This window comes from Copadichromis virginalis, linkage group LG6 (genome assembly GCF_057382275.1).
Source record: "Copadichromis virginalis isolate Kocher_CV1m ecotype Utaka linkage group LG6, C_Virginalis_male_GT1.1, whole genome shotgun sequence".
NCBI classification, from domain to species: Eukaryota; Metazoa; Chordata; class Actinopteri; order Cichliformes; family Cichlidae; genus Copadichromis; species Copadichromis virginalis.
Window position 1 is genome coordinate 31,712,877 of NC_140623.1, and position 20,363 is coordinate 31,733,239.

At 37.2% G+C, this 20,363-nt stretch overlaps 1 protein-coding gene across 2 annotated transcripts; it reads left to right on the top strand.

Moving 5' to 3' along the window:
- The first annotated feature begins 6,429 nt into the window (after positions 1–6,429).
- Positions 6,430–18,751, top strand: LOC146708119 (sodium/potassium/calcium exchanger 2-like). Of its 2 annotated transcripts, none has more exons than XM_085460919.1 (9): positions 6,430–7,386; positions 12,610–12,645; positions 12,997–13,114; positions 14,369–14,452; positions 15,294–15,373; positions 15,531–15,668; positions 15,886–15,975; positions 18,102–18,268; positions 18,381–18,751. In XM_085460919.1, exons 1-9 carry the CDS (start codon positions 6,466–6,468, stop codon positions 18,628–18,630), a joined length of 1,884 nt encoding a protein of 627 aa, XP_085317045.1. In that variant the 5' UTR covers positions 6,430–6,465; the 3' UTR covers positions 18,631–18,751. The 2 variants fall into 2 exon arrangements, with proteins under 2 accessions (XP_085317045.1, XP_085317046.1); XM_085460920.1 differs by having other exon boundaries at positions 12,997–13,108.
- Positions 18,752–20,363: the final 1,612 nt, after the last annotated feature.

Here is a 20,363-nt window from a genome sequence, read left to right on the forward strand (position 1 = left end):
TTAATTAGTTTCAGTTGATTTAGTGCAATAATGAGACAACCCCCCAAAACAGCTATGATTTGGGGCCACTGAACTTTTTTTTTTTTTACCCCCCTCATATTTTCTGACTGTGTTTGCGTTTGGCTTGGGTCAGTGTCACTGTGATACCATGAGGCAATACCTGGATCATACATAGGTTGCACAAGTTGCTCATCTTCTCCAGGATGCCGCATCAATGCGTTCCATTGCCAGAAGGTTTGCTGTGTCTCCCAGCACAGTCTCAAGGAGATACCAGGAGACAGACAGTTACTCTAGGGGAGGTGGACAGGACTGTAGAGGTCCTTAACCTGAAAGCAGGACTACTCTCTAGTACCTTAATCATTAATCATAAATCAGTGCTTCATGATCTGTGAATCACTGTGAAACATGTTTTTATGTTAATGGAGTATTTTCTGTAAATGAAAGGTTTTACATTGGGACTGTAAAAAACTAATTTCATTCTCCACTAGATGGAGATGTTTGCTCTGGATCCTCCCGTAACTCCATTCACAGCATGACTGCCATTTCAGTAAATGTGAAACATAATTATATCAGATAAGAAACTTTTGTCCTATTGAGCCCCCTGAGCCAGAGCTGAACCAACTTGCTGCTGATTTCCCTGACAATATCATAAAATATATAACGTTCTGGTTTTGTGGTGTGGGTCGGAAATTAAACTGAAGCTAATGCAAACTAATCACTACTCTGGTCTGGCCTTCTAACATCGTTCCTAGCTACTAATATCACAATCTTCATGTGTAACAGAACTTTATCAGTTTGCTGTTGAGAGGAAATACCCTGTTGACAAAATAAGATTCATCTCTAACTGCTGTCGACAGAAATACGAGGAGAAACATTTGCTCCACAATCTTAAAATAAAGTGTCAGCTGCAGAGGAAGCAGGTGCAGTCCTGTGGTAAATGTTGGTTTCGTTCCAGTAAGAACGAAGAATACAGAATTTACCCATTCTGTATGATAAGTGATTATGCCAAATAACATGCAGTATATATTAGGGTTATATACTGCTAGGGTTATATATACTGGGTTATATTAGTTTTTTTTTTCAAGTAAGTCTCTAATACACTCTTATATTGTACTTGTTATTTAAATATATTTCATACTATTTCTGTTGTCGAGGTTTAATATTTTTATGCCTGTGTGCAGCGTTGCTTTAGTTGAACTTTTTCCACATCACAGTTAAATCATTTAGATACATTTGATACATTAAATAAATTTGACGTAATATTTACTTCTCTGATTGAACACTGTAGCTTAGCAGCCGCAAAGAAATGTGAGATATTTCTAGCTTTGCATTTCTCCAGAAACCGCAATCTGCATGGTTTAAATTCATTTATTTGTTATAGGGAACTAAGCTCAATAGTAACAGTTCAGCTCAAGGCTTAGTGTTATAAGCTATATGCATTATAGGGTTTACGTTACAGTGAGAAGCCTTATTCATGACAAGTACAAAGACTGTATCTGACCTGCTCAGAGGCCAGTATAAAACTCATGTGTGAACAGGGACAGTCCTGCAAACTTTACTGTGATCCTAACGATTGAAATGTTTGAACTGAGCATCATTATCTGCTCAAAACATGCATTCATGAATTTGCTATACATTAGTGTCTCTATCTGCAATCTGAAAATGTAAACTCTACAGTGGATGATCTGGTTACGCTGTTATGTGATGCGAGACATTTTGCTAGCATGGGTCTCCTTGTCCTGTCAGACAAAAGAATTACTGCAAATCAATACAAATTTATTTTAATTGGTCACTGTAACCCTTTAATTAAACATTTTTTTCCTGTTTGAATCATCAGTAGGCTGCATCATAAATATTTGGTGAATTATTATTATTGTTATTGTTTTATTTCATATCTTTGGATATATATAAATATACAACATATAATATAAAATACATTTGAATTTCCTGGTCATTTTCAAATGTTGTGTTCAAACCTTTCAGTTTTTCAACAATTATTCTTATGTCAAATGATTTCTATATTTCTATTAACAGCTAAAGCTGATAAATTTGCCACTAACAGTTGAGAGAGACTAACAGCGAAAATTACATTTTCTTTTTTAAATGAGTGTTATATCTAGACGTCTTTATGACTGTAAATTGCTTTTGTGCCTGGCAGGTGTGGTGATTGAAGGGGTGAGCTTATTGAAAGGTCACTTTTTGGAGAGTAAGTGAACTCAGCTATTCATAGACTCATTATATAGATCTCACCAATTACCTGGGCCGTCCCTGTTCACAGAGAAAATGTCCCTCCCTTTCCAACTTAGCTGCTATTTCAGACAGGAGCTTTTAGCCAATAAGCTGCTGCTGATCCTAGCTTCACAGAGGAACATCCATTTTGCGTTCTTTTCATTGACCTAGGAAGGAAAGAAACCCACTTCAGCTCTTAACCTAATATAAAAAATATATATGCAGTTAATTGTGCAGCTTATTTTTCATGCAAAAGTTCTGCAGGTATATTTATGTTTGCTTAGGTTTGATCAAATTCAGTCACCCAGATGTGGCTAGACCTTTGCACGGAATCTACATCTATTTAAGGGTTATTCCCTAGCTTGTGTTATTGCTCATTGTGATTGTAATTATTTACATTTCAAATTATATACTAGGTGTACCTCGCCTACCCCAAAGGTTAGGTTAGCTCGGCTGATTATGCAACACATTTAGCCTTGCTAGGACTTTACATAGCTCTTAATCTCTCAGCTACAGATACACAGTCAGTACAGAGGTCAAACTTGTCTGCACAAAACCAAGTGTCTCTTCAGGACATGGCAATACTATGCTTTCCCATGTGGAAATATATAACCAGAGAGAATGCAAAGTTTTTATAGTTTGTAAATTCCTTTTTCCTTCCTTCCTTCCTTCCTTCCTTCCTTCCTTCCTTCCTTCCTTCCTTCCTTCCTTCCTTCCTTCCTTCCTTTATGTGACATGGTCTTAGAGAGTATCCAAACCACCTGGACAAACATTAGAAATAATATCTTTCTTATCCTTTCAAGAAAATTTAACAAAAGTCTCAGTCATGATATTAAAATGTAATTAAGATTTTAAATAGTCTTGGTTTGGTGAGAAAACAAAGAAATGAAGATGCAAATTTTGCTTACAAAGGAAAATAAGCAGTCCACTCCATTAAGTATACTCCCATTTAATTGGATAAGAGCAATTGGAGGTGAGAAAGGTCCCATAGGATTTAATCCCAGCAGGGTTTGTGGTTTGTAAGGAAACTGAAACAGCATTATTCGGATTATTCTTATTCTACATGTTATTCTGAATACACGATTCAAAATGAGTATGTCTTTACCAATGTGTGAATGTGTGTGTGAATGGGTGAATGACTGAATGTAGTGTGAAGCGCTTTGGGGTCCTTAGGGACTAGAAAAGCGCTATACAAATGCAGGCCATTTACCATTTAGAAGAATTTTCTGATGAGATTTTTTATAACGAGGCTAAATCTGTATTTTTTTGGTACAATACATTTGCCTATTACATGCTTATTCTCCCTCATACATCTGTCTTAGAGACATGCTAGGTAACAGAAATGGCAGCATCATTTGATCTTGCCCTCAGGTAGCTGCTCCGGCTTAACCCTGACCTGACATTAAGACTGTTTCCTAAGAGTGGGTGTGGCATTCAAAGCCCATTACATACATTCAGTAAATAAAAGACAGCATGGTGATATCACTTCCATAACAACTTGTTATTTATGACATTAGCATAACTGATCAATCCCAACATCAAAACTACTTACCTAATATCAGATGGTTCTTGTGCTGCCAAAACAGCTCTAATGTAAATTCTTTGAGAGGGGGAGGGGTTAAAGGTCAGTTTTGTTTGACTGCTAAATCTTAGCAGTGAATTGCAGAGTGGGACATCTTTGGATCCCACTACATTGAATGGATCTTCCAAATGCTTGATTGGATTGGGCTCTAGGGAGTGTAGAGGTCAGGTCATCAATTTGGACTCTTTGTTATGTTCCTCAAGCAGTTCCTGAACAGCTTTTGCAGCTTTGTACTGTCCAGCAAGAATCCAAGAATTCGCCACTAAAAGGAAAATATATGTTTGTATACATCATAGCCTTTTTATTTATTTATTAATTTATTTTGAAAACCAGTCTAATATGCACACAAGATATATGCTGAAGTTTGTTACAAAAACATAAAATCTAAAGTTTGGGGGAAGAAGCACCCAAAGGCATCTTGTTTCATGAATCATTCTGATCTATTTAAACTTGGTATTTATACATCAGGTTAAATGTTTTTCTTAAATTGTTTTTGGTTTTGCTACCTACAAAGTAAATGTTAAGTTATTTAGGTTTCTTCTCTGTTAATTGAGTTTTTTGGTGTGGGAGTAGGGGAGATTAGGTAAGAAAAAGCAGAGCTGCATCATATTTCAAATATGAAATGTGAAATTTATGGTTTGTCCATCTTTGTAAGAAATCACAGTAACTTATTTTGTACTTTCAAAGTATATACATACCTCAGAATCTATTCTCTCACATGTAAATATGTTTTATGCAGCTTAATAAGGTATCTAACCCTCTAAGAAAAAAATTACTTAAATTAATAAAACTAAATGGCAAAATGACATCCTATAACTTTCATTTTTTTAAATAGTTTGGCATCCTATTTATAGGTTATAAACCTCTAACGCATACAAATATCATGCAGCATCTATTGTGAACTGTGCTGCAGAGTATTGCATAACAGAGTAAGTAGGATCATTTTCAAGCGCTTTATACACAAGACTGTGATCTGATAATTTCAGCCTCATCAAGCTGTAAGCTTATTGTTCTCAATCCATTATCTGTTCACTTGTTTGTAGAGCTAGGAAGGAATTATGCAGGTGATTTGGAGAGGTGGGGCGATAGGAAGGGTGGCCAGAGGAAGCAGATACGATTGACATATATAGTGATCCTCATTTTTTAACAGTGACTTGGCGACAGAGAGGACAAGGAAGGAGGAGAAAGTAAAAGGAGGTGGCCAGTGTCAATGGGGGAGGAACACTGAAAAAGAGGGAGGAGCTCCTTCAGGACATGCTGTCCTGAAGCTTTCTGTGCTTAGAGAAGAAAATCTCACTGAGGATTTACTGTTGAGACCTGCACTGAACACCTGGGATCATTTTGTTTTAAGAGTCAATTTACAGGAATATTCACTCAGAGATTCAGGATCTGACAAGCTGTTGACTGCTGTACTTTTCTCCACTGAACTGGAGATATCCAAGAGTGGTATGAGAACCTAAAAGATGAATGTGTGTGTTTGGTGTGTAGCTGCAATTTGTCTTCACTCTAATAACCTAAAAGATTTAGTATTCATCTGACAGCAAATTGTTGCTTGTTTAAAACATTTAAATGATAGAAATGAGACTGCACAAAATTGTAAGACTTCAGAGATTATTGTTGCTTTTGTAGAATAGAATAAGTGTTTAATAACTCTAATGTGCAAAATAATCTCATCAGGTCTCATTTTTCATTCTGTTCATTTTGTTGGTGCCTACCTTTTGGTACCTGTGTGCAGGACGTGAGGCTAATCTAAGTATATCCTATGGGGGATTAAAAAGCTCTCTAATGCGATTTCATTAATGTTCTAGCTACAGTTAAAGAAAAGCTTTCACTGCATCTTCTCAGGACCAATTACAACACCAAAATTACAAAAACTACAAGTGAAAAAAAAATGTTGCTATATGTGATTTTAACTGTTATTTAAAATTAAGTTCTACCAAAATAAAATTATATATTTGAAGGTTTATGTGTTTGAATAAAATATGATTTACTCTAGATTTGAGAATAGCTATTTCTGAAGCTGCTTTTTAACAAGGGTTTTAGTTTGTGACACTGTTACAAAAACAATACTTGCAGGGATGCTTGAAAGGAAACAAGAATGCTTGAAAGACTAAAGAATCAGAAGGGAACAACTCATCAAACACTTGAGTAAAGTTAAACCAACAAAGTTTCTCTCTGAGAAATAGCAAAGAAGTAGGTGAATGGGCATACTCGAGCCAAGGAGGCCACAGTAAAGCTAATAGCAGGAGTGAAAATGTTTGTTTTTTTTAAGGAAAGAAATAAAAGGAAAAAAAGGATACTCATCAAAATTGCTGATTATTATTGTCATTGGACGGCTCGTGTGATTTCCATTTGATAGATAAATAGTTAATTATTATGCATATCTTTTTATGTCTATATTTCATTTGCACACTTGTATTATAACTTCTGTTTTCTCTGTCTTGCAGTGTGTAATATGGGGAAACCTTTAAATGGCATAGATCCTGGAATCAGACTGAAGGGCTTCCGTTGTGTTTAAACCTGGCAGCAGCATGCAAACCAATTGGTAAACCGCCGTGGCCTGTCAAACCCCCACCCTTATAGCCAATATCACCACCAACCCAGCTTTTGGGGGATTCTAGACACTTCCACTCTGACAACCTGCACCAAACAGAATGGATTTCATCCTACCCATAAGAAATCAAGACCTGATAGCATATTCCAGCTCACCACCTCGCCTGGGCCCTCAAAGTAGGAGTACCATGCACTTGTACCATGGTGTCAAGAGAAAGCTACGGCCTGGACGGATTTTGGGCTTTATCATCAGCCTGGTGGTTGTCTGCACAGTCTGTTCATGGAGTGCCTTGATGCTGGCCAAATCAGTGACCACTCAGGTAGATTCAGCTGCTGAACGCTCAGCTGAGGGAGCAATGCCCCAAAGAACTCTTCTGCAGTACCGGAACCTTTCAGCAGCACCAGAGGATACACCAGTGGCCATGAAATCCTCCAGTATAGAGATGAATCATGGGGACTACCCAACGGACTATTTCAGTGTGGAGGACAGGCGCCAGGGCTACGTAGTGCTTCATATGTTTGGCATGTTGTACATGTTCATAGCTTTAGCCATTGTCTGTGATGAGTTCTTTGTTCCTGCACTCACGGTCATCACAGAGAAGCTGGAGATCTCTGATGATGTAGCAGGAGCCACCTTTATGGCTGCAGGTGGGTCTGCCCCAGAACTCTTCACATCTATTATAGGAGTCTTCATCTCCCACAGCAATGTGGGTATTGGTACCATTGTGGGATCGGCTGTCTTCAACATCCTATTTGTAATTGGGATGTGCGCCTTGTTCTCCAAAGAGGTGCTGAATCTCACCTGGTGGCCTCTGTTCAGAGATGTCTCATTCTATATCGTTGGCTTGCTCATGCTCATCTATTTCTTTTTGGATAATCAAATTGTGTTGGAAGAAAGTGTTAGTCTGCTGCTATTCTACACCTTCTATGTAACTTTCATGAAGTTCAATCCCAAATGCGAATTGATCATCAGAAGCATTTTGGGCAGCAACCAGGTGGACGAGCTGGAGAATGCACAGAAGGTGAGCTGACTCCACCCATCCATCCATCCATCCATCCATCCATCCATCCATCCATCCATCCATCCATCCATCCATCCATCCATCCATTTATCCTCCCTACTCTTACCCAGATGTTTTCTACTCCACAACACCCTTGATCATTGTCAAGCGACAGCTTTGTATAGTCTATAAATATTCTTCCAAGGTTAAGTTCCAAAACGTAAAACATAAATAAATAAATAAGTAAATAGAAATGCCAAAAAATTTCACAAAAGATTTCATCCACACTTCAATCTACTGGGTCAAACAACCATGAAGACTTTAAATTAAAAGAGTGTATCAGGAGAATGAGTCTTACATCTCGGATACTAAAACTAGGGAGTTTCTCAGAAAGAAAAATGCCTAATTTGAAATGAAGAAACTGATTGATTGATAGATAGATTGAATGATTTACATGAAATCAATTAATCAAAAAAAACAACAACATGTATATAAAATTAACCAAGAAAAGTGCACTGTAAATAGGTAAACAAAGAAAAAGGACACTGAATCTTCTCCAGCAACACTATACCACTTGATTTGCATAGGAAAGGAGTGGTACAAAGTATAAGCTTCAAAATGGTTTATTTTGTTGTTGTTGTTGTTGTTGTTGTTGTTGCTCTTGTCATTTTGTTGTTTAAAATTTTTCAAGTAAATTACATAACAGGGAAAACTTACATAGACTGCTGAGCCTTAGAATAATAGTATTCATGGTTTGAGAATTTGAGAGGGTGTTAAAAGAGACCTGAGTACTAAACAGACTGCATTCTATCATCCATCAAAATCTCCTTAATTTCACTTTCAAAGGATATAAACATTTGTGCACCTGTGTACTTCAGATGATGTTTGATAGACAGCCAGATTACACCATATTCATGCTGACTAAGACCAGGCTTCATCTTTAATCATTACTTTTAGTAATGGAGTTCAGACCAGAGTCCAGCAGGGCTCTTAGAACAGTAGTGATGTAACAGAGCCAGTCAATGTCCCCATTTAAACTGGATTACAAGACTTAAGATTTTTTATGTTTGAAAACTTAAGTAAGTTAAAGATTAGATTAATCTGTCATGCATTTAATTTCATTCAAATTTTGTATTTTTCATTAGGGTTTTACTGTATTCCCATCTATCGAGATCATCACAGGTATTATTGAACATTTGCCAAAGACTTGCATCAGCCAAGTTGGTGGTCCAAACTACTTAACCACAAAGTTTTGCTTGAACAGATTTAACATATACACTCACTTTACAATTTATTTCAGATAATAACAGGAAAAGGCATGTCATGCAGAAATTGCCACCAAAGTGCCACACTAAGATTTTTTTGTGATGACTTAACCATCAATTGGACTCTTTTATTGTTAATTCCTTCATGTATTCCATATAGTCTAAAATGCCAAAACTGAAGCAATGATGTGAGAAGGAAAAGTACTAGTACAAACCTCCGTGTGCATTTCTCTGCTCTGTTAAGTCCTGTCCCTCATTTAGCTCTCCCAGCTGTGTCCTCACATTAGAAAAAAAGTGGGCGGGAGCTGTTATCTATGATAGAGTAATGTTTGGCCCTGTTTTTTTTTTTTTAATTTAAGCATCGGTTTCTGTCGTTATTCACATCGTTAATCATTTAAACAAATGGAATCAGAAACAGTTGTTCAGTGACTCACCATCTATCCTATTATTGTTTGGGTACAGCTGGAGTTGAATCTGTTGCTCTGCGATTTCTTAATCATATGTGTGTAACCTCATCTGCCATCGTCCACTATCAGTCCATCAGGGTCATATTCAATCCATTGCTATACATGCTGCTTCAGTAATACTCACATTTCACATTGCATATTAGCTCTTGACCTCTGATGTGATGGTATTTGCTTTAAAGTTCCGCCCATGAAATTTTCTTGTAGGTCTAAACAAGACAAAATGTTCTCCAAATATTACTCCAAGTGGTTTTATTTCAGCATTTTTGCCATTAATGGCAAATGGCATATGAAGTATGATATAAATATATTTAAGCTTTTTCAACACAATTTCTTAAGAATTAATTTCCATTGTAGAGTTGTTATATTTTAGTTCATACTGAATTATTTAAACCTTTGATTACATACACATGTGTGCTAATCAAACTTAATATCACTGTTATTACAGAAGCTCTGTTTGACATCTGTGCCCTTCTGGGAATCAGCTGTTCCCCAAGCTGCCTCACTTGAACCAAAGAACAGCTTTCTTCTTTTGCTGTCCAGCACTGGATGTCAAGCTGTCTTGCTCTCATGTGTTGGTAGCTCCTAAATAATCCCTCAGGTTAATGCTCTCTAATCCTATTAGAGCCACTAATAATAGTCAGGTGGTACCTGGAGGAGCAGGAATCAGCAGATCTCAGAGAGAAACAATCCTGCACAGTTCATTCTCTGCCTGCAGTTATGCTCATAGTGCTGTGAAGCTTGTATTTTGTATGTACACTGGACTTTTTCAAGTTGGTTTGCTCAGTGCATGCATTTCATTTGGGTAGCAGGAGATGATTTTGTTATTATGACACATAATAAGAGCTTGGTAAAAAAGTAATATGTTATGTAAAATGCAAAAAAACACCCAAACTTTATAAATGATAGTTACTTGTCAGATTGCAGTATCTAATTAACAACTTCAATCAGAAAATAAATTGAAATAAAAAAAAAATGCTTCTTTCAAAGAGGAATTACCAAAGAACAGCTTCAGGCTCAACAGATTCTACAGCAGGCTGCAAGTGTCTTCTGTCATGCAGCCACTCTTATGAGCCATGTGAGCATTAGCTAACATGACCTAATGCCAAGCTGGCTTCTGCTTACAGTGCTCAGAAATCACGAGGCCAAGAAAGACAGGTGACAACAAAAGGCAAGCTTCCTTAACTTTAGGTTTGGTCCTTCATTTGACCATGTTTTTCTCGCTATCATCACCATCATTATTATTACCATTATCATCATCATCATCATCATCATCATCCATATTATTATTTCATTTTATATATATTTTTTTGTTACAAGGGTAAGATGAATGCTGTGAAGTATTCACATCTTCCATCTTCAACCATCAAATGGTTTTAGAAGATTGGCCAAAACTTTCTAAAATTATGTTGTTTAGCTGAGTTTAATAAGTCTAATGAGAAATATGATACAATGTTTGAACTCACAACAATATAAAAAGGAAGAAAAGGCTCTGACTGATAAGATACATAGTTTTACTAGATTTAAATTGAAAACTGATCTCTATCAAGATTAGACACAATTGTTATTACCAAACAACCAGGTGGACCAGAGCAATTTGGTAGTGATGACTTCAAAAAACAATACTTAACCACCCGTGTCTTGGTTTAGCAACCCTAGCAGCGGCAGGTGTTTTAATTAAAGGGATTATCTGCTCAATCTCTGAAGACTCAGTCATGAAAACGTGCCAGGTGTGGTATTTTGTCTGTGTTTGTATATTTCTCAGAGACCACTTTAGTGCTCGATTTTGTTCATGAGATACTTGTTGAGTATAAGATGACTTTGTGGCTCCAGAGTGTGCCGGTTTAATGGTTTAAGCTTTTGCTTGGCAAGTGAAATGTTGCTGGTTTTGTTTCATTTGGAGACATAAATTCCATTTTGGTGTTGTGGCAGGAAGGGTACCTGTTGTTAAAAACAAAACCAACCATCAAGTTAGTTAGAAAACCCTCTGTTGTTGAGTTTAGCATGTTCACTCTGTGTTTGTAAAACGCCTCATTTAGATTAAGTGGAGACCATTTAGCAATAAGATCACACCAGCAGTGACAACAATGAGGTCTTGGACCACATCCAGTATTGAAACTGTACTTTATTATGATGTCACTTGCATCATTTACCAGTACAAATACAGGCCATTTACCATCATTTATACTACTTTATGGTACCATGGCTTCCTCTTGCACAGTTGTGACCCAGTCAGGTTTCTGGACCACACTGTCATGATTATAAACAACAGACAAGCACAATCACACAACAAATAGGTAAAAGGACCAGAAAATCTATATTAATCTAATATTCGTCTAAATGGTTTTTGGGGGTTTTTTGGCTGTTGCTTTGCTAATGGAGCTTTAATTGCACTCAGGATAGTAACTATATCTTCTCATTTATCTTGTTCTTTGGTTCTTTGGAAGCTATTTTACCTTTAATAAGATTTACATCTTTGGAACAAAGTGAGTAAAAATACAGGATTATCATGTTTATACAAACCTGTCAGAAGTAATATTTTGGGAGACAACTTTGGAACAGTAAACACTGAGAATTTATATTATTTTAATTTGCCTTTCACCTTGGAAATGGTGCAAAAAATCTTCTATAGCCTTTAATATGAATCCAATTTGTGATTTTTTCCCCCCTCCAAAGCCAAATGGTTTTGTAGTTTGTAGTTATGCTGCTCATGGTTTGTCCTTTTAGTCTGTGTGCATGTTTTCTTTTCTTTGTTTTATCCTTGCTAGTTTTTCTGGAGTAAAATCCAGCTTTTTTGTTTTCTTTCACCACGGCGTGTATACCTCAGTGGCACAGTGTGAGTTAGGACTGAGGGAGCTTTGACATGTATGTATGTATGTAGCTATAAAGTGACATGGCTGGGATTGAGATTAGTGTGAGATCCTCCTGTGTGTGTAGTCTTCGTGTTGGAAAGATACCTAAAACGTGCAATGGTTTGCTTTCATGAGGAAGTTTAAATAAATACTGGACATGAACAACGTGATGTAATCTCCACTGAAGTTATACATCTAATTTCCCTCGGGATGAATAAAGTATTCTGATTCTGATTCTGATTCTAAAATAGCTGGGATACTGAAAAAGAAGGTGATGATAAATCTTGAGTAAATATTTTTTAATCTTTTCATTTTTGCATAATTACTTGATTAATGGTGTCTTTACCCTCCCTGCTGTTAGAAATAATTTACATATACTTGATCTAAAAATGCCTTCCAAAGTGCTTTGTGAATAACTCAAGCTGAGGTCCTATTCTTTCCCTATTCCATCACCATTTCCATGTTTATTTTAATTAACATTTGTTTAAATGCAATCCAATCCAGTGCCACAAATACAAAAAGTGTTGGTGGCATTTTATTAAATATACTGAATATACTGACTACATATTTAATATGTTTATTATATTCTCCATTACAGTAATCTATTATTATGTCTATTATTATATTTTTATTATATTATTGTTTCTGTGTTCTTTCCTAAAGGTAAATGCCCCAAGTGATGACGAGAACAAGCTTACGGTAAGTTTATTTGTACTGTTTTATAAGCATAACATAGTATACCGCTTCTATATTTCACTATATTTCAAATCTTTCAAAAATGTTTATTTAAAAATGTGTTTCTTGTGCTTTCATTTAATTTTTAAATAGTAGCTTAACGTCTTATTATCTTTCTTTTCCCCTTTGGAACATTGCAAATTTAATTGTATTTATTTAAAGAACTGAAGCTGTGACCGGCTCCACCTGACAATGGTTTAAGACTATAATAAGCCCATGAGTGGACACAGAGAGAAATAATGATGCGTAAAATAAGTGTGCATTTACATTTGAATCCATAAAAACATTTGGTATTTGTGCTTTTATGTTTTACAGGCTAAACCCAGGCTGCAGAGGGAAGGCAGCTGTGCTTCTCTACACAACTCGCTGATGAGAAACAGCATCTTCCAGCTCATGATACACACACTGGATCCCCTCAGTAATGAGGGTATGAGTGAGCATGCGCAGATACAAATCACGTACACTCTCACAAACATTATAATCTTCCCAAATTCGAAATGTTTCAAATAAACACAGAATGTGACACATACAATGTGCTGACATAAAGATTACATTCCCTCACCACAACAAATTCAAATGTGACTTTTCTTGAGATTAAATAAAAGTTAATAACTTCAGGTTTCCAAGAAACAGATTAAGCCTAGCCCAAGATCAAAAGGATATCCTATGAAAGGTTTATATCTAGGATTAGGCTTAAGAGCATAGACAGTTAAGAGAGTTGCAGAATGGCTGCAATCACAGCATTGCAATAAAGATGCACCCTTAGGCCTTCTCCTTGATTCAGAGACGGTCCTTCCCTTGGCCTCCTTGACTCCCCGCTCAAACCAGCGTTCCTCCCTGTCCAGGATGTGTATGTCCTCCTTACTGAAAGAGTGTCCACTGGCCTGTATGTGTAAATAGACTGAGGAGTCCTGACCTGACGAGGTGGCTCTTCTGTGTTGTGCCATCGGCTGAAACAGAGGTTGTTTGATTTCCCTGATGTATAAATCATGGGAATCCTCCTGGCATTATACTATAGTATAATACCAGGGGACCAGATCCTTGGGGAACACCAATTTTTGGTGCAGCCTGTTTTGGGGTTTAAAAACAACAGAGGCGCTGTGTTTAGAAAAATGTGTCTCAGCTGTTCCAATACTAACCCTAGCCCTTTTTTCCACTTCTTCCATGTACAAGTTGGCCACGGTGGGTGTAAAAGGGTAACCCATGGCATGCCCATATTTCTGCCTGTAGTAATGACCCTTGTATGTGAAATATGTGTAATGAAGACACAGTTCCAAGAACAAACACACTGTTTCTGCTGAGAGTGGTCCTGATGCTGAGGTTAGGGCCATCCTGAAATCTCTTACGAACTACAAACAACACAAGTTAAGAGAGATGTAACATCATACGAGACCATTGTTTCATCTGCCTCCATGATGACACCATAGCCACTGATCAATGGTCATGACAATTTACATTGTTCATTCAGTGGGCTAGTTTCAGTCATTGTGCAAATGTACTGTTTATAGGGTTGGGAAACCTACAGTCAGCTGAGACTAAAGGAGTCACTTGGATGAGTGACGAAACGCCTCCCCCACTGAAAATGCTACGTCCAAATGAACAGAATCAACTTTTTGGGATTTCCATAACTGGATGATTGAGCTTGCATTAAGACATGTTGCATTAAGGACTGTTTCTTTTGTTTTAGGACATTTTCAAGAGAAGGCTTCAATCCTTCACAAAATGGCCAAGAAGAAGTGTAAAGAAGACGGTGCCACTGCCAACGGAGTAGGTGTGTACCAGTGAATACTGAAACGCCAATGTACTTTTGGTCAACCACCAATCGATAAAGTGACAAATCAGTTGTGCAATTATTTATCAGTTTATAGATGAATGATTGAAACGGCACACAAATTTATCAGTATGTTAATTTAAAAAATAGTGGAATAGATCATGGGCAGGCTACACAAGAAAGAATTGTTCAGGCAATAAAGCTTTGAAAAGGAAAACTAAATGCTACCTTTTCATTTCACGAGAAGACTGAATCTTTTTTTTTTTTTTATGTTTTCCCTCATTAATGTAAGTAACGTGACTGTCCCTTGCGTCACTGATGTTAAAGAAACAGTTAAAATGACAAAAGTTTTATATTTTTATAGACAGTGATTGCATTAATACATTTATGGGTCAGGCTGTAATTTAGAGGGTTTTTTTTCTGGTTGTGGATTAATCTCTGATTTATTTCATTTAATACATTTTAGTTGAACAGCTGATCTGTTATCATCCAAGAAGTTTTACACAAAGATGCACAAACTGCTTTATACTTGTAAAAAAAAGTAAACAAAGAGATTATCTTTTATTTTTCTCAGTAGAGGAGATTAAACATGATCTTTGATTATTTTATTTCTAATTTGTTATTTTATATTAACTAACTATATTATAATTACTATTGATAAATTATTGCCATGATATTATTGCTCTTTTTTTATTGTCAGTATTGTCCCTCTATCTTTCTTGTTTCTTTCTTCTTCTTTTTTGTTTCAACACACCCTTTATTGCTTGTTTTAAGCACAGTTTTTAACTGTGCTATATAAATAAAATGCACTTACTTTTTTTTACTTACTTTCTACCTCCAGCTGATAAAAAGATCACAAAAAGTACAAATGTTGCAGTGGAAGTTACACCACCAATGAATGGTGCTGCAGGAGGAGATGAGGTATGGAAGCATCACTCCTTTTCAAAAGCAAAATGTTTGACCTATAAACAATCAGGAAATTTAATTTAGTTATGTTTACCCAAAGAAATATGTCCAAATATATTTATGTACAACATAGGCACAATATTACAATGTAAGATCATGACCTAATCCTCAGGGTGGTGAGGAAGATGAAGATGAAGACAAGCCTTTGAGCCTGGCATGGCCTGACACTCCCAGGAAACAAATCACCTACCTCTTGATCCTGCCAATCATCCTCCCTCTCTGGCTCACGCTGCCTGATGTCAGGAGAGAGGTAGATATACACATAACCAAATATGAAAATACAAACTGAAACCCTATTTGAAAATAGAGTAGAGCTCCACAGCTCTACTGAGTAACACACACAGCTTTAGTTTAGGGGTATAGGGCTGTGCTTTGAATGCTCTCTACTGCTTGATTTTACATGTTAAGTTAGATGAAAAAGAAGTGATAGACTAAGAAGCTACATTGCTTTATTTTATGTTTTTTAGACCTCAGAAAGGTTCTTCCCGGTCACTTTCCTCGGCTCCATCTTTTGGATTGCGTTCTTTTCCTACCTGATGGTGTGGTGGGCTCATCAGGTATTTCCCACACAACGCACTCACAAACAAATATTAGAGTATGATTGTTTGCAGCATACAACAGCCTTGTTGTCTATACACACTATATCTGAGGCCTTTCTCGTCAGAGCGCAGCTGTCAGGGTGTTAAATGTGTGACCGTGGGAACTAATCCTGGCTAATCTGTCTTGAGCCACAGTCAGATCAACCTGTAGCACTCTATTTTAAGAGCACAAGTGCAGCGACAGGACAAAAGCACAAGGTTACTGACAAAGTGCACCTGCTAATTTAGCTTCTACAGGTGCAGCACGCCACGTGAAAAAGCATTGCCAAAAGTGCAATAAGAATTGGTCATTACGCTCTCACCTGTGAGTGGCAATGCGTAAATAAGTACATTTTCAGATATTGAAAGCCTCATGTCATTTTTAGTTTTTAAAGCAGCATCCATGGACTGATTCCCTTTATCTTCTAAAATACATGAAATATAATTGTTCTCTTAGGTTTGTTTTAATGAAAATATTATAATATTTTTTTGAAATAGGATTAGATTATATTTAAATATTATTATTTTTTTGTATAGCAGATTTAACTCAATGCATGCAGATGAATGTGTGTTATCCAGAAATATTTATTAATGAAAAAAAAAGAGGTTGGATGTTCTACCTGTGTCTGTGTGAGTGTTCCCCAGGTTTTTCCCAGAGTCCAAGACATGTATGTTAGGCTAGTTAGTTATTCTGTCTTGGCCGTAGTTGTGAATGTGAGTATTTAGTATTTAGTATTTATTTATTTATTGTCATTGTCAAGAACAATGAAATTGCGTTTGGGGCTTCCATACAACCCAAAAAAAAGAAGAAAATAATAAATACCCCTTAAAACCCAAGTGTACATATTTAACCCAGTGTGACTCCAATGCAATAAGACAATCCTTAGCAATAATGTTCGTAGAAATTCAGACAAAGACCTGAGAAACATGACAAAATACAACAATGCAACCCATTCAATATTATTGTACTGTGAGATATGATATCAGATATGATAGTTATCTATTTAAGAAAGAGGGGGGGGGGGGGCAGGAGGGGGAAGAGAATAAAGATATGATGCACCAATGCAGACCAGTTCATTGCTATTAAGAAGTTGGATATGGTTATTGTCCGTGAGAGGGGGGCAGAGAGTTCAGGAGCCTCACAGCCTGTGGATACAGGCTGTTGGCCAGTCTGGATGTTCTGGCCTGTATAGACCTGTACCTTCTCCCTGAGGGCAGCAGATGGAAAAGGTGGCGCGCAGGGTGATGTTGGTCCCGCAGGATACTGTGCACCCTCCTCAGACAGCGAGTGGGGAAGATATTACTGATCTCTGGCAGACTTGTTCCAATAATTCTGCCAGCTTCTTTCACCACCCGCTGGAGTGCTTGCTGATCGGCCTTGGTGCAGCTGGGGAACCACACTAGAAATCCATACGTCAGAACGCTGCTGATGGCACTGGATAACCAGAAACTAATGGATGGATGAAAGTCAACCCATAAAAAATAAACTGATTAATACAAAGAAATAAGAGAATATATCACTCTTTCAGCCAGGGACTCTTTTCTTTATAGACTTCATGTCTATATGTATTAATTTTAGAAGTGTTATTAGGTTGAAGAAAGTAATGTTTTGTGCATCATTTTCAGTAATATGCAAGCCTGAATGCATGAAACTGCACACAGCTAGAACTGGACATGTCTAATCAGCTACATTTATCATCTGAAACTTAAAATGTTTCTTCTTGGTGATTTTTCCTGATACAGAAGATATTTCTCAATTTCTGAAATTCTGTGTGAGGAACACGAGCAGCTGATACAGTGTGCAACACACACACACACACACACACACACACACACACACACACACACACACACACAGAGAGAGAGAGAGACTTACAAACTCTGCCCTTAGTGACACTTGTTGACTAAACTAAATGTAACGTCACGTCACAATTACTGTGAAGTGTAGGGGCCCTGTCTTTCACTTTCATGCATACGTCTGAATGACAGAGTTATCATAACTTTAACCTATGTTTTCCTTGACAGGATGCTGTCACATTAGTAGATTTAGGTTTTGTGTGGCTGAAAAGAACTGAAGATTTGAGTTGGAATATTATTAATTTTAGGTTGGAGAAACTTTCTGGATCACAGAAGAAATCATGGGTTTGACAATATTAGCAGCTGGCACTTCAATTCCTGACTTGATCACCAGTGTGATTGTAGCTCGAAAGGGCCTCGGTGACATGGCTGTGTCCAGCTCAGTGGGCTCCAACATCTTTGACATCACTGTGGGGTGAGTCTGCCAATAAACAAGAACACACAAGCCATTCATTTTTAAATAAGAATGTGCCAAGAAAACCCAATTCTTCTCTGTTGTCTTTTCTATGCCTCTGTCCTCCCTCCAGTCTGCCATTCCCCTGGCTCATTTTCAACATTATCAATGACTTGAAGCCAGTGGAGGTGAGCAGCAATGGCCTGTTCTGCGCCATCGTCCTTCTCTTCCTCATGCTGCTGTTTGTCATCATGTCCATTGCCGCTTGCAAGTGGAGAATGAGCAAGAGTCTGGGCTTACTTATGTTTTTGCTGTACTTTGTTTTCCTTGTTGTCAGTGTCATGCTGGAGGACAGAATTATTGTCTGCCCCATTACAGTCTGAGGGAGGGACTCTGGTTAACTGCTGGTCAAACAGCAGAAATTAAGCATAACAGCACATATTGACCATTACATAAAACAAACATATACACACTGTCACTTAATATGCACACAGTAGAGGTCTGCATAGCCACTGTCCACACACAGACATACAAGTTTGCACCCACACACACACACACGCACACACACACACACGGTTGTTGATGTCAGCTAGGCAGAAGCCGTGACATAAATCAATCTTGCAAATTCAGGCTGGTGCATCACAGGTGTTTATCCGTGGAAAACAGACCTGTGCTTCTTTTATGGATTTCATGCCATCGAATAAGAAGAATTCTCTTTCTCCGACGTGACTGCAAGCAGTTTCCTGTGTTGGCTGAAACATGCTGAAAATAATTGATGGTCAGTGAAAGAAAAGCCAGATTGAAATGTCAGCTGAAGATCTCAGATCTCAGCTGATTTTGGTTTGTTGATGAAGATGTCTCAAACCAAGTATGAGACATCATTACTCTTACAAGCAGATATTTAGTATATAAGATCATTATGAGGGCGATGTCCAATACTCCACGTACTTTGCTACATCAGAGAAATGTTATGTGTTTTTAAATACATTTTGACATTTGGGGTCATATTTGGCAGAATCCACTGAAATCTATTGTAGCACATATCAAATACTGAATAGTTGCTGCACATGGATAAAACTGGCTAAGGTTGTCAGTACTGCCTAAATATGTATATCCCAACTATCTATAACGAGCTTGTGAACATGACTTCTTCGGTTCTGGCTGCCTTTACATTGCATGACTTTAGTGAAGGGTTGATTCCCAGAGATGCAGTTTGGACAACGAGTGCTGGACTAAAGATTAACAGAGGTTGTTTTATTTTACTTGTTAAACTTCAAGGTTATTTTTCAACTTATATGTTCCTGAAAAAAGAGTGTTCAATATAAGCGATATCACTGCTTTTCATCTGTATTATTTTGATGTAAAACAACTAATGTACTGTAAAAGATAACACAGATTTGTGTTATTTCTGTTAGACTTACAGGCTGTAAGCCATTGTTCAGTTAGTGACATAACGCTGAGTAAAAAGCAGGGAATTTTACATCCCTAGTAGTAGTAAGAAAACACAGTACAATGTTTCCATTCAAATGTATGCAAATGTTAAAATTTTTTCTTCGGGATTGAATGGAAATGTTTAAGGAGGTTGTAATTTTAAATACTTACAGAAAAATACAATAAAGAAATGTTAAACTGAAGAAAGGCTTTTACTTCTTTGGCATTTTCTCTGATGGTGCGAAATTTTTACTCTATTGTTGTTGTTTCATGAGCAAAATCCAACTACTGTGGCCCATTTAGTAACATGGGGCCTTGCTAAAAAGGCAAGTTAGTATCCATATTGTCCATCTTGAGCATTTTGCACCACCTGTTGCTACCAACCGCCTGTCCTCATATACAGCATAGACCACAGATGGCTTAAAATCTCTTCTAACCTGCCCCAAAATACTCAAAATAAATAAATGACACAAAAAAAAGTTCTAAAGGAAAAAAATTTTTCCCCTCGGTTCTCAGGAGAATTTGAAGCAGACTTTAATCTGGGCAATAATTTATAATTCTTGAAGAAATGAAAAATAGTTTATCTGAATTTCAGGAGCATGTCCACACCGCAAACAATGCCCTTTCAGTCATACACCTATAAATGCCTACACATATATTTCTGCATTCCCTTCCATTTTTCTCT

Coding starts and splice junctions, on each gene's coding strand:
- LOC146708119 (XM_085460919.1), top strand. CDS start 6,466: ATGGATTTCATCCTACCCATAAGAAATCAAGACCTGATAGCATATTCC. Junction 13,115..14,368: donor CCTCAGTAATGAGGGTATGA/GTGAGCATGCGC, acceptor CTTTTGTTTTAG/GACATTTTCAAGAGAAGGCT. Junction 15,374..15,530: donor GTGCTGCAGGAGGAGATGAG/GTATGGAAGCAT, acceptor CCTAATCCTCAG/GGTGGTGAGGAAGATGAAGA.